This window comes from Malurus melanocephalus, unplaced genomic scaffold, assembly GCF_030028575.1.
Source record: "Malurus melanocephalus ecotype Western Australia unplaced genomic scaffold, MMel_1.1 scaffold_133, whole genome shotgun sequence".
In the NCBI taxonomy this organism is placed as follows: domain Eukaryota; kingdom Metazoa; phylum Chordata; class Aves; order Passeriformes; family Maluridae; genus Malurus; species Malurus melanocephalus.
Window position 1 is genome coordinate 720,530 of NW_026623365.1, and position 21,055 is coordinate 741,584.

The window sequence follows — 21,055 nt, forward strand, 5'->3', positions numbered from 1 at the left end:
AGGACCCTTCTAACCCAAAGCACTCTACAATTTGATACAATTTGAAGCAGATTGAGCAAACCATAAATCACCCTGAACAATGCAGCTGTTAAAATGCCTCACAAATCAGCTGTGTCCATAGCTCTATAAAAGCCTTTTTGACAATGATTATTACCAGGTACTATAAGTTTTGCTTCTGCTTGAAGTATTTATCTGGAAGGACAGACTCTAGATTACAGATATACATTTTCTCCTAGCAACTGCTTACTTTGAAATGTACAAACAACACCCAGCGCGAGGACTAGAACATGACATGAAGCAAGATTCAGAATAATCAATATTTAAATTTATTTACAGAACTTACTTGGAAGCTACTACACTAACATCTTTAAATCATCTAATGATGGGTGCATTAAAAAACAATAAATATTTGATTTTCTATGGCTGTATATGCACAAAAATATGCCTGGTTGAAGTACAACAGYGCTGTATCAAAGTACAGTCACAGGATCTTTAGTCATTCCCCAGCTGTTATGAATTCTAACAGCCTCATTTGCAGCAACAAGGATTCCCAAAAGCAGGCCCCAAATGCTACTGCTGCAACAGTAACCACACACTTCATGCAGAAAAGCCTCAGATTCATTTTTCATGCTGGTGAAATCTTCAAGAGAATCTGAAAGTACTTATTTGATGATTTGTAAGACATCTAAGCACAAAGGAACRTTTCTTTTTCCGTTATATCTAGTCGCTTCCTTAGTCCCCTGTTAAATCTTGTTTATTGATGGGTTTTCAACTTAAATACATAACACGTTACTTGAAAGTATCTTAAAATTACTTTTTTCCTTTCTTACATATATAAGGCTTGCTCCAATTAGATCAAAACGAAAAATTTACAAATACATTTGTAAATTTACAGACATTTACAAATCCTGTAAGCAGGGTTTTTTTTTTTTCTTTGCTTTGTTTGGGTTTTTTTCTTTGATTTATTAAGTTCTACAATTTGATATTTAGAGACACTTGCTGTAAAAATCTGTCGCTGTTCCCATTTCTTCATTTTCCTTGCAGAAAATGCCTGCATGTGCACCGCAAACTGGGATACCCAGCCCAGGAGCAGCCACTGCCCTGGCAGGCTCAAACCAAGGAAAAATCCACAATACACCCTGTCCTGCCTGACAGAAGTCAGCTCATCCTTCAACTCTTCTTGTTTTCAATTCTCTTTTAAATTTATGAAATCACACATTTAAGCAATTGTTATTACAACACTGACAATTTGGGTATAAGCAAAAGAATTGTCGAGAAATTGTAAATGATGATGCTAACCCTGAAATGCAAGCATAAAGCTTCCAAATATCAAATACACACATAAAGGCTTTCAAGCCAGGTATTCAAACTGAAAACAAAATTATGGGCTTAAATTCAGGCACAGGGGTAAGTGTCTGCAAGAGTACAGAGCTGCATGGAGTAAGATAYGTGTGATCCTGTACAGTAACAGAAAAAATATGAAACCTACCTACTAGTAGTAAGAACTACTGAATTGTGTATCCGAATTTTGTGATTTTGGATCAATCCCATCTTTGAAACTTGTTTCACCTTTCATAACTGATTTAGTAATTGGCACAACCAATGTCAGCTCTGGTAACACCAAAAACATTTAACTTTGACCTTTGACTTCGGCACTTTTAGGTGGGATTACCGAACTTTTGCTGCAATAGACGGGTGTCACAGGCAGCAGGACAACATTAACTTCCTCACACCATCTGCCACACAGCCCAAATCACATCACCAAAGGAAAACACAAGCTCTTGGAGTAAGGCAAGACTGGAAAACCACATATTCAAATGATGGCAAATTGGCATTTCAGTGATAAGGATCATGCTACAAACATACTAGCAAGAAAATCCAGATGCACTTCAATTGCATGCTTCCCCACATCAGTAGAGAAGTGAATTTGGGTGGATTTGGCTTCATAACAAATCAACACCATTTAAATGTCAGGTTAGAATACATGTACACTCACACAGCTACATATATTTATATGGATTCTGTAATTAAATCAATCCATCAAAATGTTTGTTCCAAATTAACAGCTACTCAATTTCCTTTTTTTGCACATACACTGATCTCAACATTCAGCTATTTTTATCACTACATCTAAAATTTTGTTTCTGCTTTTCCCCTTGTGTAGTGCCTACTACACAATTTTACATCTTGATATAAATGTATACAGAGAAAAAAATGGACCACACTGTATCAGCTCSTAAGCACAGGTGACCTCTCTGAGCTGATGCACAACAACACCCTTCTGCTGTCACAAGCTGCTTGCACCATACACTGTACAAATTCTGAAGTAAAATTGAAATTTAAAGACAGAATTGTATACACATTAGGCAATTTTTAAAATACATGAGAAAATAAACTTTATTATAATTTGTATCTTTTACAGGAAGTTTTAATGTGTCCTGGCTTTAAAATACAGGTTAATGTCAGATCAAGAAAAGCAGGCCTTGTAAGGCAGAGGTTTATTCTGAAAACTAATTTTAACAATATTTTCCTATTACTGCAGAAGAACTAAATCTTTATGAAATTATAACTTTAAGAATAGGACATTTAGAACTTGCAACTTCTTGATCAATATTTGCAATTACCAGTGTGTTTAGCAGGTTGGGTGTTGCAAAAATAAATCCTGAAGGTTAGCTGTTCTGTTACCTTAACCACCTCCCAAAGAGGTGGGGGGAAGAAGAAAAAAAAACAAACCCAAACACTTTCTTTTTTTTTTTCCCACTAGTCTCAGAAATTAAAATACACCAGAGGTAATGGAATTAAAATATCAGCATGACACTTTTGAACATAATGGCTAAGCCTGCAATACATGGATGTTACCTGACAGCTCTGTCTCCCTGAGTGTTTTCTATCTCGCTGTCTTTTAATTACTGAAGAAATTAAAAAGTCTACTGTTAGAAATTTTCCCAACCCCCACAAATTCTTCCAAAGTGTGATAATCTTGTTATCATCAGTAAAATCTGAAGTCACTTTCACTCATCTTTCCAAAACCCACAACCWTCTCTCAATGTATCTGTTCTTTCCCAGATATGCCCTCGGTTTAATTTTAAACAGCAAAACTGCTGTAGAGCTCTTCACTGTTATATATAAAAACATAGTCAGATAAACAAATCCATTAAAATGGACAAATAAGCAGTTAAAATGCCAGTTTTAGCATAAAATCTTTTAAYATGGTTCCTCTTTTTTGACATTTTTTCTTTTTTCTTTCTTTTTTTTAATGGAATTCAACAGCAGTCTATACACAGAGGACTCCTGCTGGGATCTGAAATATCACATGCTTTGAATTATCTCAAACCATTTACTACATTAAATTCCTTCTAAAATCACTTTTTGCTGAGATTAATGAAACACTTTCYAAATGTAAATATAAAAACAAGTGAGAAATGTCCTTTGGACATTGATTTATTTTTTTATTTCACACATCTATTCAATTTTCAGTATCTTCAATTTCACATAGTTATTTTCAAAAGCATTGAGTGTCAAAAGAAATGTTACAGGGCTGAAGGATCACTAGCTTACTGACCTCTCAATCAAACATCATCCTTTAACCAGATTGACTGAAGGAATCTGTTGAGTTGTCTCTGTAACAGAAAATGCCCATTTTTCCTGTAAAACCTTTCCCAGGACTTGAGACAATGATTTTCAGMAGATATAATCACCCTTCTCTTTGTAGAACTGGATAGCATTTAAGTTCTCTAACATTTCAAAAAATATTTCTCTACAAAATCTGCAGAAGTCTTCTGGCTACTTGTGACCCCTCCCCTGTGGTTTTATGTTTTAGTGGCTTTSCTTACGGCTGACTGCACTGTGTGCCATCTGCTAGACAGCTGGAAAAATCTCCGTTTTATTAAGAAGTGCCATGCCCTGCTCCTGGCCAAGTAGCTGTACAGTTCCATCTCAGATTCCATCATTTAGGACAAGAACTGAAAAGTTTTGGCCAGCAGTCTCAGGTTTCTTTTCCATCAATTCCATTAGTGTTAGTCCATCTCCACTTCAGAAATTGTGCAGCATCTTCAAGGCCAGATGCTATTTCCAAGACCACATGATATTTTCTGGATCTACAGAAAGACTCCTCTGCCTTTTGTGACCACCATTTACCTTTCATAAYATAAAACTTTGTTTATTATTCTTGCTTAGATGCTTGGTTAGAAGCTTTCTCATGTGCTTTTTTTTTTTTAATCTTCCATTGAGTTTTGTGCAACATATTCAAGGACATTAGCAGAAAATTAACTGAACTGTATCTTTTAATCAAACCATCCTGAACTTTGTGTCAATGAAGCTTTTCATTTACACTAAGGCCCCATGAAACTGCATGCCTGACTTTTTTTTTTTTCTCTTTGATTCAGCTGTCTGGCTTAGCAGATCAATGGTAACAGCATCAGGCTCCAATCCAGTTGTTTCATGATGTCTGCTGTCTGGAGAAATTCAGTTCTGTCTATTAATGAGTCTGATGTGCAGTCTACATTGGCTGTTAGCACACAGGGATATCTGACTCCACACCAGATGCCAATCCAGCCATTTGCACATCCCACGGATCACGTGGCATCACAACTGCCCAGCTGTTGTGTGATGCTGTGTGTAAGAAGCAGTTTTGTACCTGTGGTCATATCCTACACCATTTTGTATTTATCAGTGTCTGGGAGCATTACTGGAGCAGCACAATTTCATCCAAACCTTCAGATGACATTCTGGCCACCTGGAGCCTCTCCCAGATTGGAAAGCCACAAACAATGCATGCTGTAAATGTGTTCCCCGTATGAGAAGCGTGCAGCTTTGCCACTGAATTATTCTTAGTTAATTAATCCAGCTACAGATAGATATTATTTATCCTAATTACTCAGTAGAAAATGATTGTMTCCAGATTTTGCCTGACAGCTTTAAATGAACCTTGTCTGCTTCAGTGTTGTAGCAATGATTATCAGCAACACAAAGTCTTGACATACCAAAGGATCACAGACTCCTCTGTTTAATGCAAAAAAAATCAGACCTCACAGAGGGTCTGGAAAGGCTCCTTGGAGGTGCCATGGCTGCTCTGCAAATAACAGTAACATAAAAATTTGAAGGAAAAGTTCTGGAGGAAAAATATTTCTTGCCAGTGAAGAAGCAGAGAGCTATTGCAGCATTCCCAGAAATGCTCCAAAAAAACCAAAAAAACTGGTTGGCAAAYAAAAGTTCAATAAGAAGCTAAGAAAATGTGTTCAAAATGAAACTCAAGGAAACTGGGAAATTTGGGGGATTGGGAGGGTGTCTCTAGACGGTAGTTAAGCTTAACCCAAATTAGACGAGAATGAGTCTGCTGACACTTCCAATATCATAGGAAAACACTCCAATTGAATGTTATAGATTGCTTGTAACAAAAACACAGCACATGGTTAAGAGAAGCAGTAATGTCAAGGAGACCAGTGTCAACTAAATGAAAGGACAGAAGTTGATTAAACCCAACCAAGAAGGAAACAGTAAAGGAAAGGCAGAATAGACTCTCTTTTTAAAATCTGGCAGAGAAATAAGACACCCATATGAAAGTATACACTCTTCCCTACAAGCCCAGGAAGCTAGATGGAAAAACTAAAATGCCTTTTGTCCAAGCACTATTTACACAATAGTCTTAATGAAAACTTGGTGTAAAAAAGACCCCCAGCAGAATAATGAAAAAGCAGCAAAAGACTAAAAGCCATGCACTCAGCAGGGATTGAAGAAAGGCCTGTATTCACAGTCTAAGAGAATTAATGAATAGTATAAAGTGGCTATGAGCCAAAAAAGAGACTGAACAGCAAAGCTTCATCAAAAAAAATTACTTAGAGATATATACTTCTGGTCATCATGCAGATATAAGGAAAGCTATCAAAGAAGAAAACATAACAGGTGAAGGRATGCTTTAGTGACTCCCAGATGGACTTGCTAAGAATCACAACAGCAGATGGAGGCTGAGACCACAGTCTGTGTCTCCTGCACTGCTGAAAAACAAGTACACAGACAAAAAAAACTACCCATACAGAGAAAGAGAAAACACTCAATCTGGTCGCAAGAAATGGAAAGAACATGGTTCACAAAATACTGCTGTTGAGGAGCTTCTTTATAACCATGACACATCTTGTTAAGCAAACAAATGAAAAACAAAACCTAAACATTAAAATTGGAAGGGGGAGCTATAAGCTTACAGATTAAAATCTTTGTAGGTAGCCTGAAGACACTGTAAAACTCCAGAGGCAGAGGGCAAAAGCTAATCAATTTCTCTAAACAACTTCAGAAAGATCAAAATACCACCAGAATGCCTAAACATCCAAGTAGGGAAGCTTCTAAAAATAAAAAAAAAANAGGGAAGCTTCTAAAAATAAAAAAAAAAAAAAAAAAAAAAGAAAAAGAAAGGAAAAAAAGGAAAGGAAAAAAAAAAAGAAAAACCTGAAAGAGGATAATAAAAAAGGATTTAAAACAAAGACTCAATTAATATAGAGACTCAATAATGCAGGCCAAGAAAATAACTWGCTTGAGAAATTATTTTAAGAGTATAAAAATAAGTAGTAAATTCATTTTGAAACATAATCAGGAGTTGGCAGCCTGCTAAAGGACTCCCAAGCAAACAGATGATGCAGGTATTTAAAAGAACARCTAGAGAAGAACAGACTGTAGCAGAAAGGGTTTGGGTTGTCTGTTGCTTTTGGTTGTTGTTGTTTGGTTGGGGTATTTTTGTATCCRTGTTCAGTGTGGGATAATTCTCACTCCAAAATAATCTGTGCAGGGGGAACACATCAGAAAGTCTGTCTCAAATTGRAGCACTAGTGTAAGGCATTACAGACAAAAGCAAAAACATGAAATATTTAAAAAAAAAAATCACCACAAGCAGGCAGGATTCACTAGAAAGAGCCACTAAGACTCAAAAGAGAAAGAGCTAAAACTACAGCAGGACATAACCTGCGCCCAGAAGCTCCCCAGTATCCAAAGACAGGGATGTGATGTAATGCCAGTCTCTCCTGGGATCCCTCTCAAAGGCTAAGGGAAGTACCAGCAGGTCTGGCTGGTACTTAGGAAAAATCGTTAAAAACAAAGGTACCAAAGTCCTCAGGAATCCTAAGGTACATGCTCAAAATTTCCATAAACAATTTGGAAAAAGGGCTGAATAGCAGTCTGGCAAAGAAGAGGGTCAATTATGAAGAAACACGAAAGAGACACTACAGAACAAGAAAATAGCAGATGAATTCCGGCGGAGATGTGTGTGAAGAGATGCAGCTCAAACAAAGCAATCTTAATTTTATACACAAAACAACTGGCTCTTGATTGGCTACTAATATTAGAAATAGGGATATTTGGTGTTTATATACCTAGACCAATAAAAACAGCACCTAGGTGCTCACCAGCAGTCGAAAAACAACCCAAAATGCTGAACATMGGAAAAGAATAAAGAACCGCTGCCTCGATGAACGATGAACAGCATAATTCTGCTCCAATCTGCTTCCAAATGATTGCAAAAGAAGATAGGTTTCCAAGGATAGTCAAAGCTGCAATAGAGTGGCTAGATTCTGAAGCAATAGCACTTGGTTTGAAGGTTTCTCTTCCCTGTATGAAGTGAGCACCACTGTCCTTTAATACAGCTCTTTTGATGTTTAAAGGCARTGTCCATCTCAGGCCAACAGGAACAACTTCCACCAGAGCCATCTGCATGCAAAGGCATAGCCCAAACCCTGTGACCATTCCTACCGTATCATGTGCCACAGAACAGAGGAGAGACACCTATCCCTGCCAAAAACAGTTAGCAGAACCAGGATGTGTGTGCCTGTGTATTTTATTTTCATAAATATGCCCCGTGCAAACACCAGGGACTGAACCTGAACAGCGAGCGGTTTTTTCATACATCCTCATTTGCCACAACAGCAGTTTTCTCTCTCTCTTGCTTTATTTTCCATCAATTGGTATCCTCTCCTCTTATCAACCACGTCATATAAAATCAGTGCAGACAACTGTGTGTTTAATAAGCTGGGGTTCAGAGGGCCCATGAACAGGACTGTCATGCCTTTGGGCCATCCAGCAGCATCTCAATCTTCTCTTGAGGCTGGCAATTATCAGAAGTTTTACTTTAAAACAGAATGGTCAAACCCAGTTACTACTGGCGACAACACTCAGCTGGTGCACTTCTAAAATTGTCCTACCCAGTGGCAGTAGCTGGCAGCCACAGCAGATAAACCATGTCCCRGAGAGCAAGGACAGTTAATTACATTCTGCTCCCTGAAGTGTCCCCTTCAGAAGAGGAGGGATACAACCAGCAGAAAAGKGAGCTAAAGTCTCTACATTGATGAAACTAATTATTTCAGGCTCCAGAGGTATTAGAACCCGCTCACATCATGTATTAATTTTTTAATGTAAATAAAGGGAAATATCTTTCCTGCGTACTTTATTCTGCATGCATTGGTTCTGACTTCCTCTCAAAAAGAGGTGGCTTAATAAATTAGTTTAGCTAATTTTTTAGATATTCTCAAAATTCTTCCTTCTATTTTAAAAGTACTTTTAAAGAAACTCTCCAATAAATGCAACTACTATTAATACAAACCACAATACATGGAAGACAAACTGAATAAAACACTTAGGAAGAACATATATTTTGTAGCWAAATATGTTCAAAACATGTCATTGTTGAAAAAGCTCCATCAGCTAAACATTATGGATAATACAATACTTCACAAGACTCAAGACATGTTTTTCAAATTAACTGCACTATAACAAATATTACAAGTGAAATTATGGCCTTCCTTGTAACCATATAGATTCGTGGAAGTCTAAAATACCCGTTCAGATTTGTAGAATTCAGAAGTATTCATTTGACTCTTTGAGCTATTTAATACTGACAGTTCCATATTTTGGCTGTCACTTTTAAATTGAAGCCAAAAGGTGGCTTTCCTTCACCACTTTACTCCTGACATAATAACCTAATAATCAGGCTGTAATCAAGAAAAAATGTCAAGATGCAACCTGCTCAAAAGTAAGGATCACAAAATTTGTACCAGGGAGCACATGAGCTTCAGCACATAAGGAAACTGTGCATTTTAAAGGTCTGTTTAATGAAGACAGAGGCACACTTYGGCTTCTCTCTCTAATGGGTCTTCTAAAAATACATTTTGCAAGAATATTCCTCAGATTTAACGTATTGGCACATAATAGCAAAGCATGAAAAATAGTTTTAATATTGAAAAGTCACTACTGTCATTTTGTAATAAGTTTTCAAGTGTTTCCCAAGGTTGCGCAATTACATTCTAAACACCATTTTTACTATCGTAACAATGTTCTTCAAGTTTACTCCCYGAAGGATACTTTCCACACTCTGATACATCTCTCAGTTCCACTGACTTCAAACCAAAGACATTTCCCATTTTTGATCCCAATATCAAGACCATTCTGCAATGCCTATTATTTCTATTTACKATAAAATTTCAAATAAAGGTAACAAACACATTAACTTACATTTAAAATACAACTGCTAAATTTTACTCTCAGGAGTAAAATTTCAGATATATTCATAGGAAACAGAGCAAAACAGATTCTGCAAATAGGGGCATTTCTATTTTGTGTTAGTTGAGGGCTTTTTCATGAGCACTGTTACCCCATTTTATTAAAGCACACGTAAGAAAATAAAAATTATTTAAAACAAAAACAACCTGGTAAATTGTTTTATTGTTCAGCAAGTGTCACATCACTTGAAACAACTTTTTAAAATCCCACCACCTTTTAGTCAGGTTTAAAAATTGCCAGATGTCTCTGGTGCAGAAAACAAGCCCCAGTGAGAGTCCATGGCCATTTCCTGGCATGAGCTAGCGGGATGTGGATTCCCCAGTGGGGTTTACAGACAAACTACTGCTCTGGACAGCCATTCTACCACCTCCTAGGTCTGGACCACAGTAGATGGTTCTCAGATCTCTGTGCTACCACAAAAGACCACCACAGTACCTGCATTAAGGGAAAAGAATCCATCCAGCTGCCAAGGTATATAAAGCAAGAGGAATGACCCATGAGGAGCACCTGAGGCAACCAGGGGTATCTAGCCTGGAAAAAAAGTGGTTCAGTGGGGACCTTGATACTTTCTACAATTACCTGAAAGACACAGCAAGGTGGGTCTTGGTCTCTTTCACCAAGTAACAAAGAATAGGAAAAGTGAAAACTRCCTCAAATTGTAACAGGGGAGGTTTRGATTGCATACTAGGAAAAATTTCTTCACCAAAAGGGTGAACAGGCTACCCAGGGAAGTTTTGAAGTCACCACTCCTGGAGGAATTTGAAAACATGTAGGTGTGGCACTTAGGCACATGGTTACRTGGTGGACTTGGCAGCTGGATTAATGACTGGATTTGATTTACTTAAGGGTCCTTTCCAACCTAAACAATTCTATAGGAACAGGAGCACTAGCAAGCAGGTCCTGAGCCAAGTTCAAAGAGCATCTGTTTTCCTAACACATCTCTCAGAGGAAAGAACGTGTCCAAGTCCTAAGACTGAAATCAGTCTTGCTGGAAAAGGAGCTGGAGGGAATACAGACTTCTCAGGAATTTYCCTGCCAGACTGACCAAAGTACTAGCAAATTGGAGACAGGGATATGGAAATTTTACCTGGAATGGAAGGACAACAATCCCATTTATCCAGCCAGTGAGCACATCCACTGTGCCAGCCATAGCATTTAGGATCTTTGAAAGGTTCCACAGCACACAGCTCAACTGTGAGAAGGCGGGTGGAAAAAAGTAAGTTCCAACTTCTTTTGCAAACCTTAGTGAGTAGCTCTGAAAAGCTGTTTGGGAAACAAATATGGGCCAGAGCACCTCTCATCCCAGCTGCTCCGTGGTGCATTGCAACCAGAAGCCATTGCTCCTGCACTCTGGAGCACATCTTCCWGGTAAGAAAAGCTTCAAAACTAGAACCATGGATGGTGGAAGAAGTGKMTGCTCAGACTAACACATCACCWTTTGTGGTGTCTCCTCTGCCTCTCCCAGACACAAGGCTGGAACAGGGTCACACCAGAAAGAGCAAGGGGCTTTTGTATCATGGATGCACCACCAAGAAGAGATCTATTTAGAGACAAGATAAAGAATATGATTTGATGAAGGTTGGAGAAACAGACAACTTGGAGGATAAGTGTAGACACAGCCTCACACTCCTCTGCACAGATGGTGCAATAGTCCTTTCAATTTTCAGCATCATCTGAAAAAGGTTCAGTGTCTGAAGGCTGCTTATTCAAGATATAAATATAAAAGATATGGAGAAGAAAATGCATGGAGCTGTTTTGAGTTTTTGTTTCTTTTTCATCAGGATTGATGCTCAAAGAAAAAAAAAAAGCCAGGGAGAAAAGGGCAGAACTGTGCCAATTCACCTATTTTTGGATCCAGATCCCCCAAAACAGAAGTTCAATCTGTAGGCATCTTCTCATCATCACAGACCAATATGGCTTGAGCTGACTCAATTCTTTTTGAAATATGCAGAAGCTACTATGGCAGCACATAATTGTTTGGGATCACAGCTTGGCTATGACGGGGGACGTAGGCACAGAATCAAACACTACAGGTGTTGGGCTGCATTTTGTTCCCATGATGCCAGCACACCCAGCTGCTCAAAAGATTTACAGAACACATCTATCAGTGTGAAGAGTCCATCAGTYTGGAGTCATGCACAGAGCAGCCTGCAAGTGACCACTACTGTTAAAASAACTTTTCTTATTCACAGTGTAAGCATAGGGACTGTAATTTCTAGTTAAGATCCTTAATCTAGAAGAGCTCTTGAAGGCTCAAAGAAACATATTCACCATACTGGGTTAAATATATCTGTCCACAACAAGGAACTTGAAACCAATTTAAAAAAAAGAAATAAGGAAGATAAGCAGACAGGTATTCACAGGTCCACATCAGATCCACAATGAAGTTGCCAGTACAGGATTTGTGAATCCTCAAACCTGGCTTGAGACTGATAAAGTTAGCAGACAATCGTAGCCCAATCCATCATCTGTCTTATTCCCATTGCACATCAGTAAACAACAGYTCTATTCAGTATGTTATTTATCATTTCTGTCAGCCACAGTAATGATTAGGAGTTGTGGAACCACTATTTTGAGTCACAATTCGTGACATTAAATAAGTTTTCTATTGCCAAGGTATTCATAAAGCTTTAATATATTGAGATTACAATTACAATTACAAACTAAGTTTTTTTCCAACATTGCCATACCCATAGTTTTATCCAACTCTTATTCAGAATTCAGGTTATTTAACATGAAGGATGGTATTCAAAGTGAGGTTGCCACCAGCTCCCCATTAACTTGATAGCTCCGTTTCCAGGCTTGTTAGGGTCTGGCAAATGAGACAAGCTCTTAGCAGCAATAAAAGTAACCACAGATATACTGGGAGTGTCATTAGCGAATGAAAGAAGCAGCAGCCCAGACTGATGCAGCACTGAGGAATGAAGCCAGACAAAAAGCCAGGCAATTCCTGCTTCAGACAGGAATMTACAGCAACCTTTACAGCCTGTCCAAAGAGGCAATACTGGCTTACAAAAGTCACTCTCAGAGAACATCAGAGGAATATCTGGCAGAGTCTGCAATAGCCTAAGATTRTATCAAATAACCAGCAACTATAGCTAGAAGAATGTATTACTATATGGTGTCTAGAGGCAAGAAAAATGGAATTAGAAACATGGGATTTCCTCATGAAACATYTGAATATGGAACTTGAAAGAAAAACTGTATATTCAGTTACAACTAGATTTATGGAAAGAAAAGGCATTGTAAATACACCAATGTTTATTTTGAATTCTTTCTCATGTTGGTAGTGGCAATAGTCTGGCAGAATGAGATTAAGGAGAGGTAGGATACCTCCTGGCCACAACAATGATAGCATCAAACATGAAAAAGAGACCTCTGCTTGTCCTTCAATTAGTGAGGATTTTCCTACTTCATTACCTTCACTGTGACTTAGCTTTCTTCTTGGGGGAATGGATACACCAGAGTTTGAAAACACCATAGCAGATGCTTTGGCTTACTTTCAGTCTGCAAGGATTCCAAGAAACATTTTCAGAGCTTGGGTATTCTTGGACTTTGGGAAAACAGTTGGTGCTCTTAAACTAAAAAAAGCTGTAAATTACACAGGGCTGATCTCACAAGATTTCCTAAAATTGAGACTACAAATGATCTTATAGTATGGCTGTATTTTTCTGTGCAATTAGGGTAAAACAGAGCATCTCAAGAATACAGATATAAAATCACATTATCAGTGTGATGACCTTTTGGTGATGATGGATGAATTTTTTCAGATCCAGACTGCTGAGATGAGAACATTACCAGAGGTATGTATGAAATGCTCTTACAGAGACCCCTAATCACTTGAAACTCAGCAAAGAGAAGGATGGAATATGTCTGCTAAAGCTAWTTTTTCCACATGGACTTGGAAGACTTTTCCCCCTTCATTTCAGGATGAGATTCTGATCATGGAAATCTGGAAGAGCTTGGCTGATCTCCAGCTTTTATAAGAAACAGAATTTATTTCAGGAATAACACCAACCACAGAGAAGGAGGATTTGCTGTCCTTCTGACCAAGACCCAAAGAAATGGTACAGTCGGTTCAAACTCCAAGAAGCTTACAGCTCTCTCCTGATCCTCTTCTCCTTGCACAGAAACAGTTCTCTGCCAACCAGGTTGGCAGCTGAAAAGTTTTCACATATCCCTCCAGAATGAGGCAGCTACTTCTTCTTCCATGCGGGATCAGCTGACGGTAAATTCAGTCAGGCTGATGCCAGAAAACCAATTCCTGCAAAATGTACATCTRCCATGCCGCAGGTACAACTCCCTAGTTAATTGTACCTCCTATTTAAGAACCACTGGCTACTCCTTTTTTTGCTATAGGAGGTATTTGGATATGTCAGTGAAATAGATGTGCAGCCAACCTTCAGTTTCTTGAATTTATAAATCTGTAAAAAGGTTCGGGAATCTTAACTGAGCCTACMAGCAGCATCCTGAGTTTTTCAGGAACTTTAAAGAAGTGGCTGAGGGGGTAACTGATGCCTCTGCTCCACAAAGAATCCTCAGAAGGCTCAYCCAGCACAGTCTCACAGTCCTTTGGAAGAGGGGAGACAGCACAAAGCCGCGTTGCAGAAACGTTCTTCACTCAACMCATGGCCACACTTGGCCAAGGACACCCTCAAGAAGCACACACCAGCACACCAGAGCCAGCACACCAGCAACCACATCTTAAGAGCCTTAAAAGGTTACATGTGGCAGCAAGAATTCAGGAGGGAGATAAGGGCTGCAGGCTAATGTTAAYACCACGCAGAAGGCTTACAGGTCCTGAGCAAGGAGACCAGGCCAGCCCAAAAGAAAACACGTGTGCCTGGTAGCCAATTGGTGATCCRTAAGTTTACGGAAAAGGAACAGAAAGAAGATCCCAACAGGTTTACATTTCTCCCACTGATGACAGAAGTGTTAAAAGCCTGAAGTGCAGGTTTTTGTTGGAGCCTATATCAATGGAGTAGGCACTCCTTATGTCTAGAAAAATGCACGGATAAAGAAAAGTTATAGCCCTCCAATAAATTGCACAATCTGGGCATCATCCCATCTCCAATCAAAACAAGTGTTTTATYTATGTAAGAAACTAATCATAATTTCAGATATTTCAGGTACACTCATATTTTACATCATTAATTTTTAAATGGCTTTTTTTTTCAATCTCCTGCAAATTGTACTTATAAGAGATATGCTCTTGCCAGAGACAAAACTGTTCTAGATACCACTGAAAATGGTCRTAAGTTTTTAGTGCTAGAAAAGGGGAGAGAGGCAAATAATGAGCTTTTCCTACATATTACATTGAAAGAACAATACAATAGTCAGGGAGAAAATGAAGCTGACCTCTGGCATTTTTAAGTCCTGAAAGACTTTCACAGGTTTGGGAAAATAATTTACTCTCTATCGATTAAAGCCGCAGCTAAACATGGGTGACTGATCTCATTTTGCCTGCTTGCAGTTCACGCCAGGTAGAGAAACACAGAGGATCCTCTGACACAGGAAATTCAAAGGTTGATACTATCACTACATTATTTAAAACTACAAGCTGTGAATGGCCATCTTTCAAGCTGACTCTAGGAGTTTTGTATCTAGTGTATGAGGAGATAGAGTGCTTAATTCCAAAGGTCAAAATCACAATCATTTTCTGAAACAAAAGCAAAATCTCCCAAGAAACTTCTCTCCGTAATAATAGCAGCACATTGTCTGAAAGAAAAGTAATCGGATTTCCAGGCACACTTTGTAAGTAATCTTGTTTRCTATAATTTTGCAACAGCTTTCATAAATTTTTCATCTGAAATCAGGAAGGCTATAGCTCGTATTCTGACAGGTTGAAAGAGCTGAGTAAGTAGAATACATCCCTGTGTGTCTGGCTGTGTTTGGGAAAACTTAAGAATACTTTGTCACATACACACACACACACACACACAAAGGCAACTCACACATCACAATCAAATAAAACATTAAAATAGAAGGAAAGCCTCCTCTCACTTCCATTGGTTTCTGAGTTTAAGACAGCCTAGAACATAAAAATGGTTCATGCTTCATGAATATCCATCCAAACAATTCCAATCCCACATTCCATGTTCTAAGCTGTTCTAAAATGCACAAGCAAGAAATACAAATTTAGTGTTACAGTGAGTCATGTTGGTGTTTTGTCTCTMCAACAGGCTTAAGTAATTTTCAGTGAAATCTTAACTGTTTTGTACAAAATCTAAAGGAAACAACTGTTAAGAAATATTTCCTTTAACTTCAAAGGCATAGTACAGACYTGCACAGAACTATCCCACTGCACTTCGACTGGCCCTTCTCTACAAAATCGAGTCTTCCGTCAAAACAATCACACACGTACAAATTGTGTGAAATGAAAGGTAAGGTATTAATGCTGGGCTTTGTGGTTCAGATATCCCTAACCACATGCCCTTTTTATATCATCGGGCACAAAAAAAATTACTAAGATTCCACAGCTCTATAAAATTAGTTATCCTTTATTAAGATGTGAGAGAAACAGATCTAAACCTTCAGGAATATTTTAATCACAAATGCCACCAGAAACTAGACAATAATAGAGCACTTTAAGGTGAAATWCTGGGCAAGGTGCCAAAGGCTTTTGTCCAGCATCCTGTGGCTGGAAGTCCATAAAGGCAAGCTTTCTCTCTCCCTGAAGTTACTTTTATCTGTGGACTGGAAACTTTGATGAACCCCACCTCTTTCTCCACTCACCCATCCAGTTGTTAGCTACAGGAAGATAAARGCTCAGGAAAACGGTTTTAAAAGCATTTTTTTTTCTGTTCCGGTATGTCTGGAATTCCAAATGCAGACTGAACTATTCAATTCACTCCTTCTGAAGTAGTAACGCCTGGCAAGAGTCAGCCAGTTCACAGTTTTGTTTCCATAACTTTCAGCAGTCCTTCCATGTGGGAACAGCTCACAGCCTTCCTTACTGTGAAAGATTTACCTCAATAAATGAAATTAACAAAAAAAAAACCACGTGCAACTTGTAAGCAAGCTGCAGATCACACCACGACTGAAAAGTACAAAATTGGKTACTAAACACTGTCAAGCCCAAATTTTTCCACCTTAACTGGGGGCAAGTATAGTGTACATGTCCACACTTAACTATGCCCCACAGACTTCCAATTCCACCTCCCATCAGTCCCTTCAGCCCTGATGGACAAGCACCCACATTAACCCACCAGAATGAGATAAGTGGTCAAACCTGCATTTTGCACACAGAGCTCCAAAACTGAAAGTCTTGGACATGAAAAACTGAATTATGAGGCAYCACCATTACTGGCCCCACATTAGCTCTTTTACAACTGTTTTTTATTTAGTAGGAATGGTTGAACAAAAGGCTCAAAATACAATTAATATAGATACCAAAAGGAAACAAAGTTTAGCTAATCCTTGAATCCAAAAGGATTCAAAGTTTAGCTAATCCTGCAGGCAGTTCCTGCAGGTTTTAAGAAGAAAGTTTGGTCAAGCAAGAAAGCAGGATTCTCTCTAGAAGCAAACACTAGCTGCAGCGCCTCCAGGAGAATCCATTAGATTATACCAGCCCAGTAAGCCTTGCTTTTAGAGATAACTAGCTATGTTCAATAAACATAAAGCTTTACAGAAGACCATTAAAAGATTAATTTAAAAAAAAAAAAAGAGGGTACAAAAAAGAGTCTGAGACCACTCAGATCCCCAGTCTTTACTTCAGAAGTACACAGCAATGCCAACAGCCTGCCTCTAATCATTTACAGCAGGAAAACTCTGTAAAGGACCAAGAATTTTACTGCCCTCTGCAGCTTTTCCTTTGCAAGGGCAAAACGCCACCCATTTCTGGGGAGATAAACTGATACCGACTGTCATCTGCTGCTGTGACACATTTTTCTTCCCGAAGGCTGGAAACCCCACAGTGAGCATGCAAAACAGACATCCGACAGATCCAGACATCCGACTTCACCTTCCTTAAAAACGAAGGCTGTGCTGTCCCAAAAGCTTTCTTGAGAAAATGGGTCAAACGCTAGAAAATGGTATCGTGGGGGAGGCGGGGGGGATAGCACAAGGAGGGGCACGGCCCCTGCTTACTTGCCCTAAAAACATTACTTCAGACACAGGTACCGACTGCGTTTTTGTGCGGCGATTCAAACCCTGCCACTACAAAGGCCACCACGGCCAAGCCGCCAGTTTGGAAGAGAGCGGAGCCAAGGAATTAAGTGAATTAAACTCGATGCGCTTGTTGACTCAGTTTTCGCTCCATCAGCCGCGCGGCCGCTGCTCCAGCGTCACCTTTCTAAATATCGGGCAGCAAAGTTCGGGCGGGGGTTCCCCGGCCCCCGCCGCCACCTCGGCGCCTCCCGCCACCAACTTTGCGCCGCAGGAGCTGCAGCACCGGCTCTCGGCCGCCCCGTCCCGTCCCGTCCCGTCCCGTCCCGTCCCGTCCGGCTCGGCTGGGCTGAGCGGAGGGCTCCGGGCGCGGAGATGCCAGCGGGGCGGCGGCACAGGGGATGCCCGGGAAGCCGGGGGATGGCGCGGGTCCCGGACCGGGAGGGCGTCTCTTACCAGCCCGGAGGCGAAGAAGACGGCGAGCAGAGCCAGGCAGGCGCCCATCACGATGAGGAGCAGGAAGACGATGAGCGGGTGCTGCTGGCTCATGCAGTAGTAGGACTCGTAGAGCCAGTCCCGGGAGCGGGACTGTTCGCCGCTCGCCCCGCAGCCGCCGCCCGCCTGCTCTGCCCGCTCCAGCAGGTAGCGGCGTCTCCTCCTCATCATCATCGCTTCTTGCCACATCGGGCAGAGCCCGCGCAACTCCCTCAGCGCCGCCGCCGCCGCCGCTGCTGCAGGAGGAGGCAGCCGGGGAGTGGAGCGGGGCGCGCTCCCGCGCGGGAGGCGGAGAGGAGGAGCCGCGGCGGCGGCGGCGGCATGGGCACGGTGCGCCGGGATGCCGCGGCCGCCGCGCAGCCCGCCCGGGGCTCGCTGCGCCTCCGGAAGGCGCCACCCCGCACGCACAAGCCTTGCCCGGCTCCCCCGGAGGCGGGGGCGCTCCTCCTCGCCTCCTCTTAGGAGTCAGCGCCCCGGGCCGGCGGCGGGAGGTGCCTTCGCGGGCGACGGTGGAACCGGCCCCTGCCCCGCGCCCCTCCGCCCCGRGCCGGGAGATGCCCCCGGGGTCGGGCCACCTGCCCCGGCCTCCGCCTGCGTGCGGCCGGGAGCCCCGGGGGCGCGGAGGGGCGCGGTGCCGCCGCAGGTGCCGCTCCCAGGGCGGCCGTGAGGCGGAGAGCGCGGCGTGTGCCGCTCCCGGCCCGCCCCCGGCCCTGCCCGGTTCCCGCTGCCTTCCCCGGGGTGTGTGGCAGCACCTCCCGGCGCCGGAGGAAGAGACGTTGGGAGATTGCTTTGGAATTACTCCCACGGGCTGAGGGCTCTTGCAGGACTGTTTCACTGGGTACCTTTAACGGAGGCGGCATCCCCTTTTTAGAAATCATACCTCGATTTTTGTCAAAACCACCATTCAAGTTAAGAAGAAGCATAACATACATTTTTCCCAGCTTACCGTGTTCCAAAGAACTTGGTTATTCCTATCAAAGCAAGCACTGAAAAGATGCTGGACATGTACCACAATAAAGTTACATATCTGTCATGCACAGCATTTACTGGCTGAAGCTTTTTAAGCACACACAGGCAGTTCTGCTTCCCAGAGCCATTGCTTCMCTGAATGTCCCTCCCAAGTTAAATCCCATTCTGCCTTCTCTGATTTACTGTCTAGCCTCTGTTGTTGCTTTGTCACATCCTTAAACTCATGGAGGCTGCCAAAGCTCTCCCAGGAGAGGAAGAGACCAGWGTAACACGGATGCTAATGGGCCTGAATGTCCCAAGGGTGTCTCCTGGTGACTGGAGTAATGTTAGAAGCAAGAGGGACAAAAGATGAAGAACTGAAGCTAGTGAAAGTGGTCATAAGTTGTCAAAAGTGAGAGACACAGAATAGTGGGCTGACCATTAGTCAGGTGGAAGARAAGGCAGAAACTGGGATGATAGACCAAAATGATATGAACTGTAAACTAATTCATATTTAACTCTTAATTTCTGTGTYGCTGTTCACGTTTTTATCCAGAAAAAGAAGAGGTGCTTCATCCACAAGTGTGACAAAGCACAGAAACCAATAGCACATATGGCTCAGAAGCTCCGTCAATATRTTTGCACCTTTTAGATTGCCCAGGTTTTAAAGATGGATGAGACTTGAGCTTTCCTGCCCCCTGTTCCTCTCAGCTGGCTCGATGGAAGAAAAGCTGCTTGTTTTCCACTCTTCCTTCACTTGAAGTGCTTGCTGGGGCAGGAGGAACATGTGAGGAAGAAGTGGAAAGTTACAACTGCACCCACTGTTTTGGGAGAGAGAGGGTGAAAAACTCTCAAAAGCAGCAGTGATAAGATTGAAGGATGAACACAAATCTATGTGGGGAGAACATTCTGGCAGAATTAATTGCTGGGAAGGAGTTAGTAGAGGTGGGTGTGAGAATTTTTGCAACATGAAAAGGCTTTACTTGCAGTCACTTCAAAAATTATGGAGTTGGCCACCCTCACTGTCACACACACATATACAGTGGGATAAGCACAGGGAGTTTAAAAAAAATTCAAGAGTCAAACCAGAATTACAACATAAACCCTCTTTTAAAAGCAGATCTCAGTATTTTAAGGCATCTGTGTTTTGATCTCTCAAAGGTGGAAAGACCAATATCACACATTCACTTCTTTAAAATTCAAGAATAACTCCATGTATGTACCCACAAACCCACCAAAGATCTAAAAAGGCAAAATGAAGTGTGTTCTCTGTTCCATGTGTACAACAACCATCCTCTCAAAACCTTTTGAAACGTAGTTTGTAAATACAGATGGTGGATTGTTGCCTTCTTCCCCCAGCTGATTCTGCTTTAGTAGTTTTCCAGCATTTTCCACCTCCCTGAACCTGAACAGGAAAGGCTGCTCCAAAGAGCTCACCGTRATGATCATGTCATTTGTTTGTTATTTCAGTAAGATCTTATGCCTGTAACAGCTAATTCCTCATTATATTACTCACATGCAATTTCTCAGGAAATAAAATTATAATTCCACAGCAAAAACTTAATTAACCCAAAGGTTGCCCAGTGGTATCTCATGCCTTTCCAAAACAATGGGATAAGCATAACTCTCTTCTGAACGARCAGACACAAGGTACTTCAACAGCAGAGCAAGAGAAAGTAACATGGTAACAAGAGGAAGTAAAATGATCRTTTCTGAATATCACTTCCTAAGGGTACAGGAGCAGGAAATTCCTGAATCTTGCAATTCAAGCAGGTGAGAAGGCCAGCTTGGCTGAATGGGGTATTCTCTTGAAAATAAAATGAAAAAGGAAGGTCTATGGCCAGTGGAAGCAAGGTTGGGYAACATGGGAAGAATTCAGAGYGCTGCTTCTACTGTAGGGAGAARATTTGTGTGGCCAAAGCTCAGCCATAGTTGAAGATGCCTGAAACYGTGTGTGGGAAAATTTRAAAAA

The 21,055-nt window shown here is 41.2% G+C and overlaps 1 protein-coding gene across 1 annotated transcript in view; it reads right to left on the bottom strand.

The window, feature by feature from the left end:
• Nucleotides 1-18,481, bottom strand: part of ADCY2 (adenylate cyclase 2) — a 203,583-nt gene extending 185,102 nt beyond the window's left edge. The window contains exon 1 of the mRNA XM_057370791.1: nucleotides 18,097-18,481. Within this exon, the coding sequence (XP_057226774.1) occupies nucleotides 18,097-18,324 (228 nt within the window). The 5' untranslated portion in view covers nucleotides 18,325-18,481. The remainder of the gene's footprint in view (nucleotides 1-18,096) is intronic.
• Nucleotides 18,482-21,055: the final 2,574 nt, after the last annotated feature.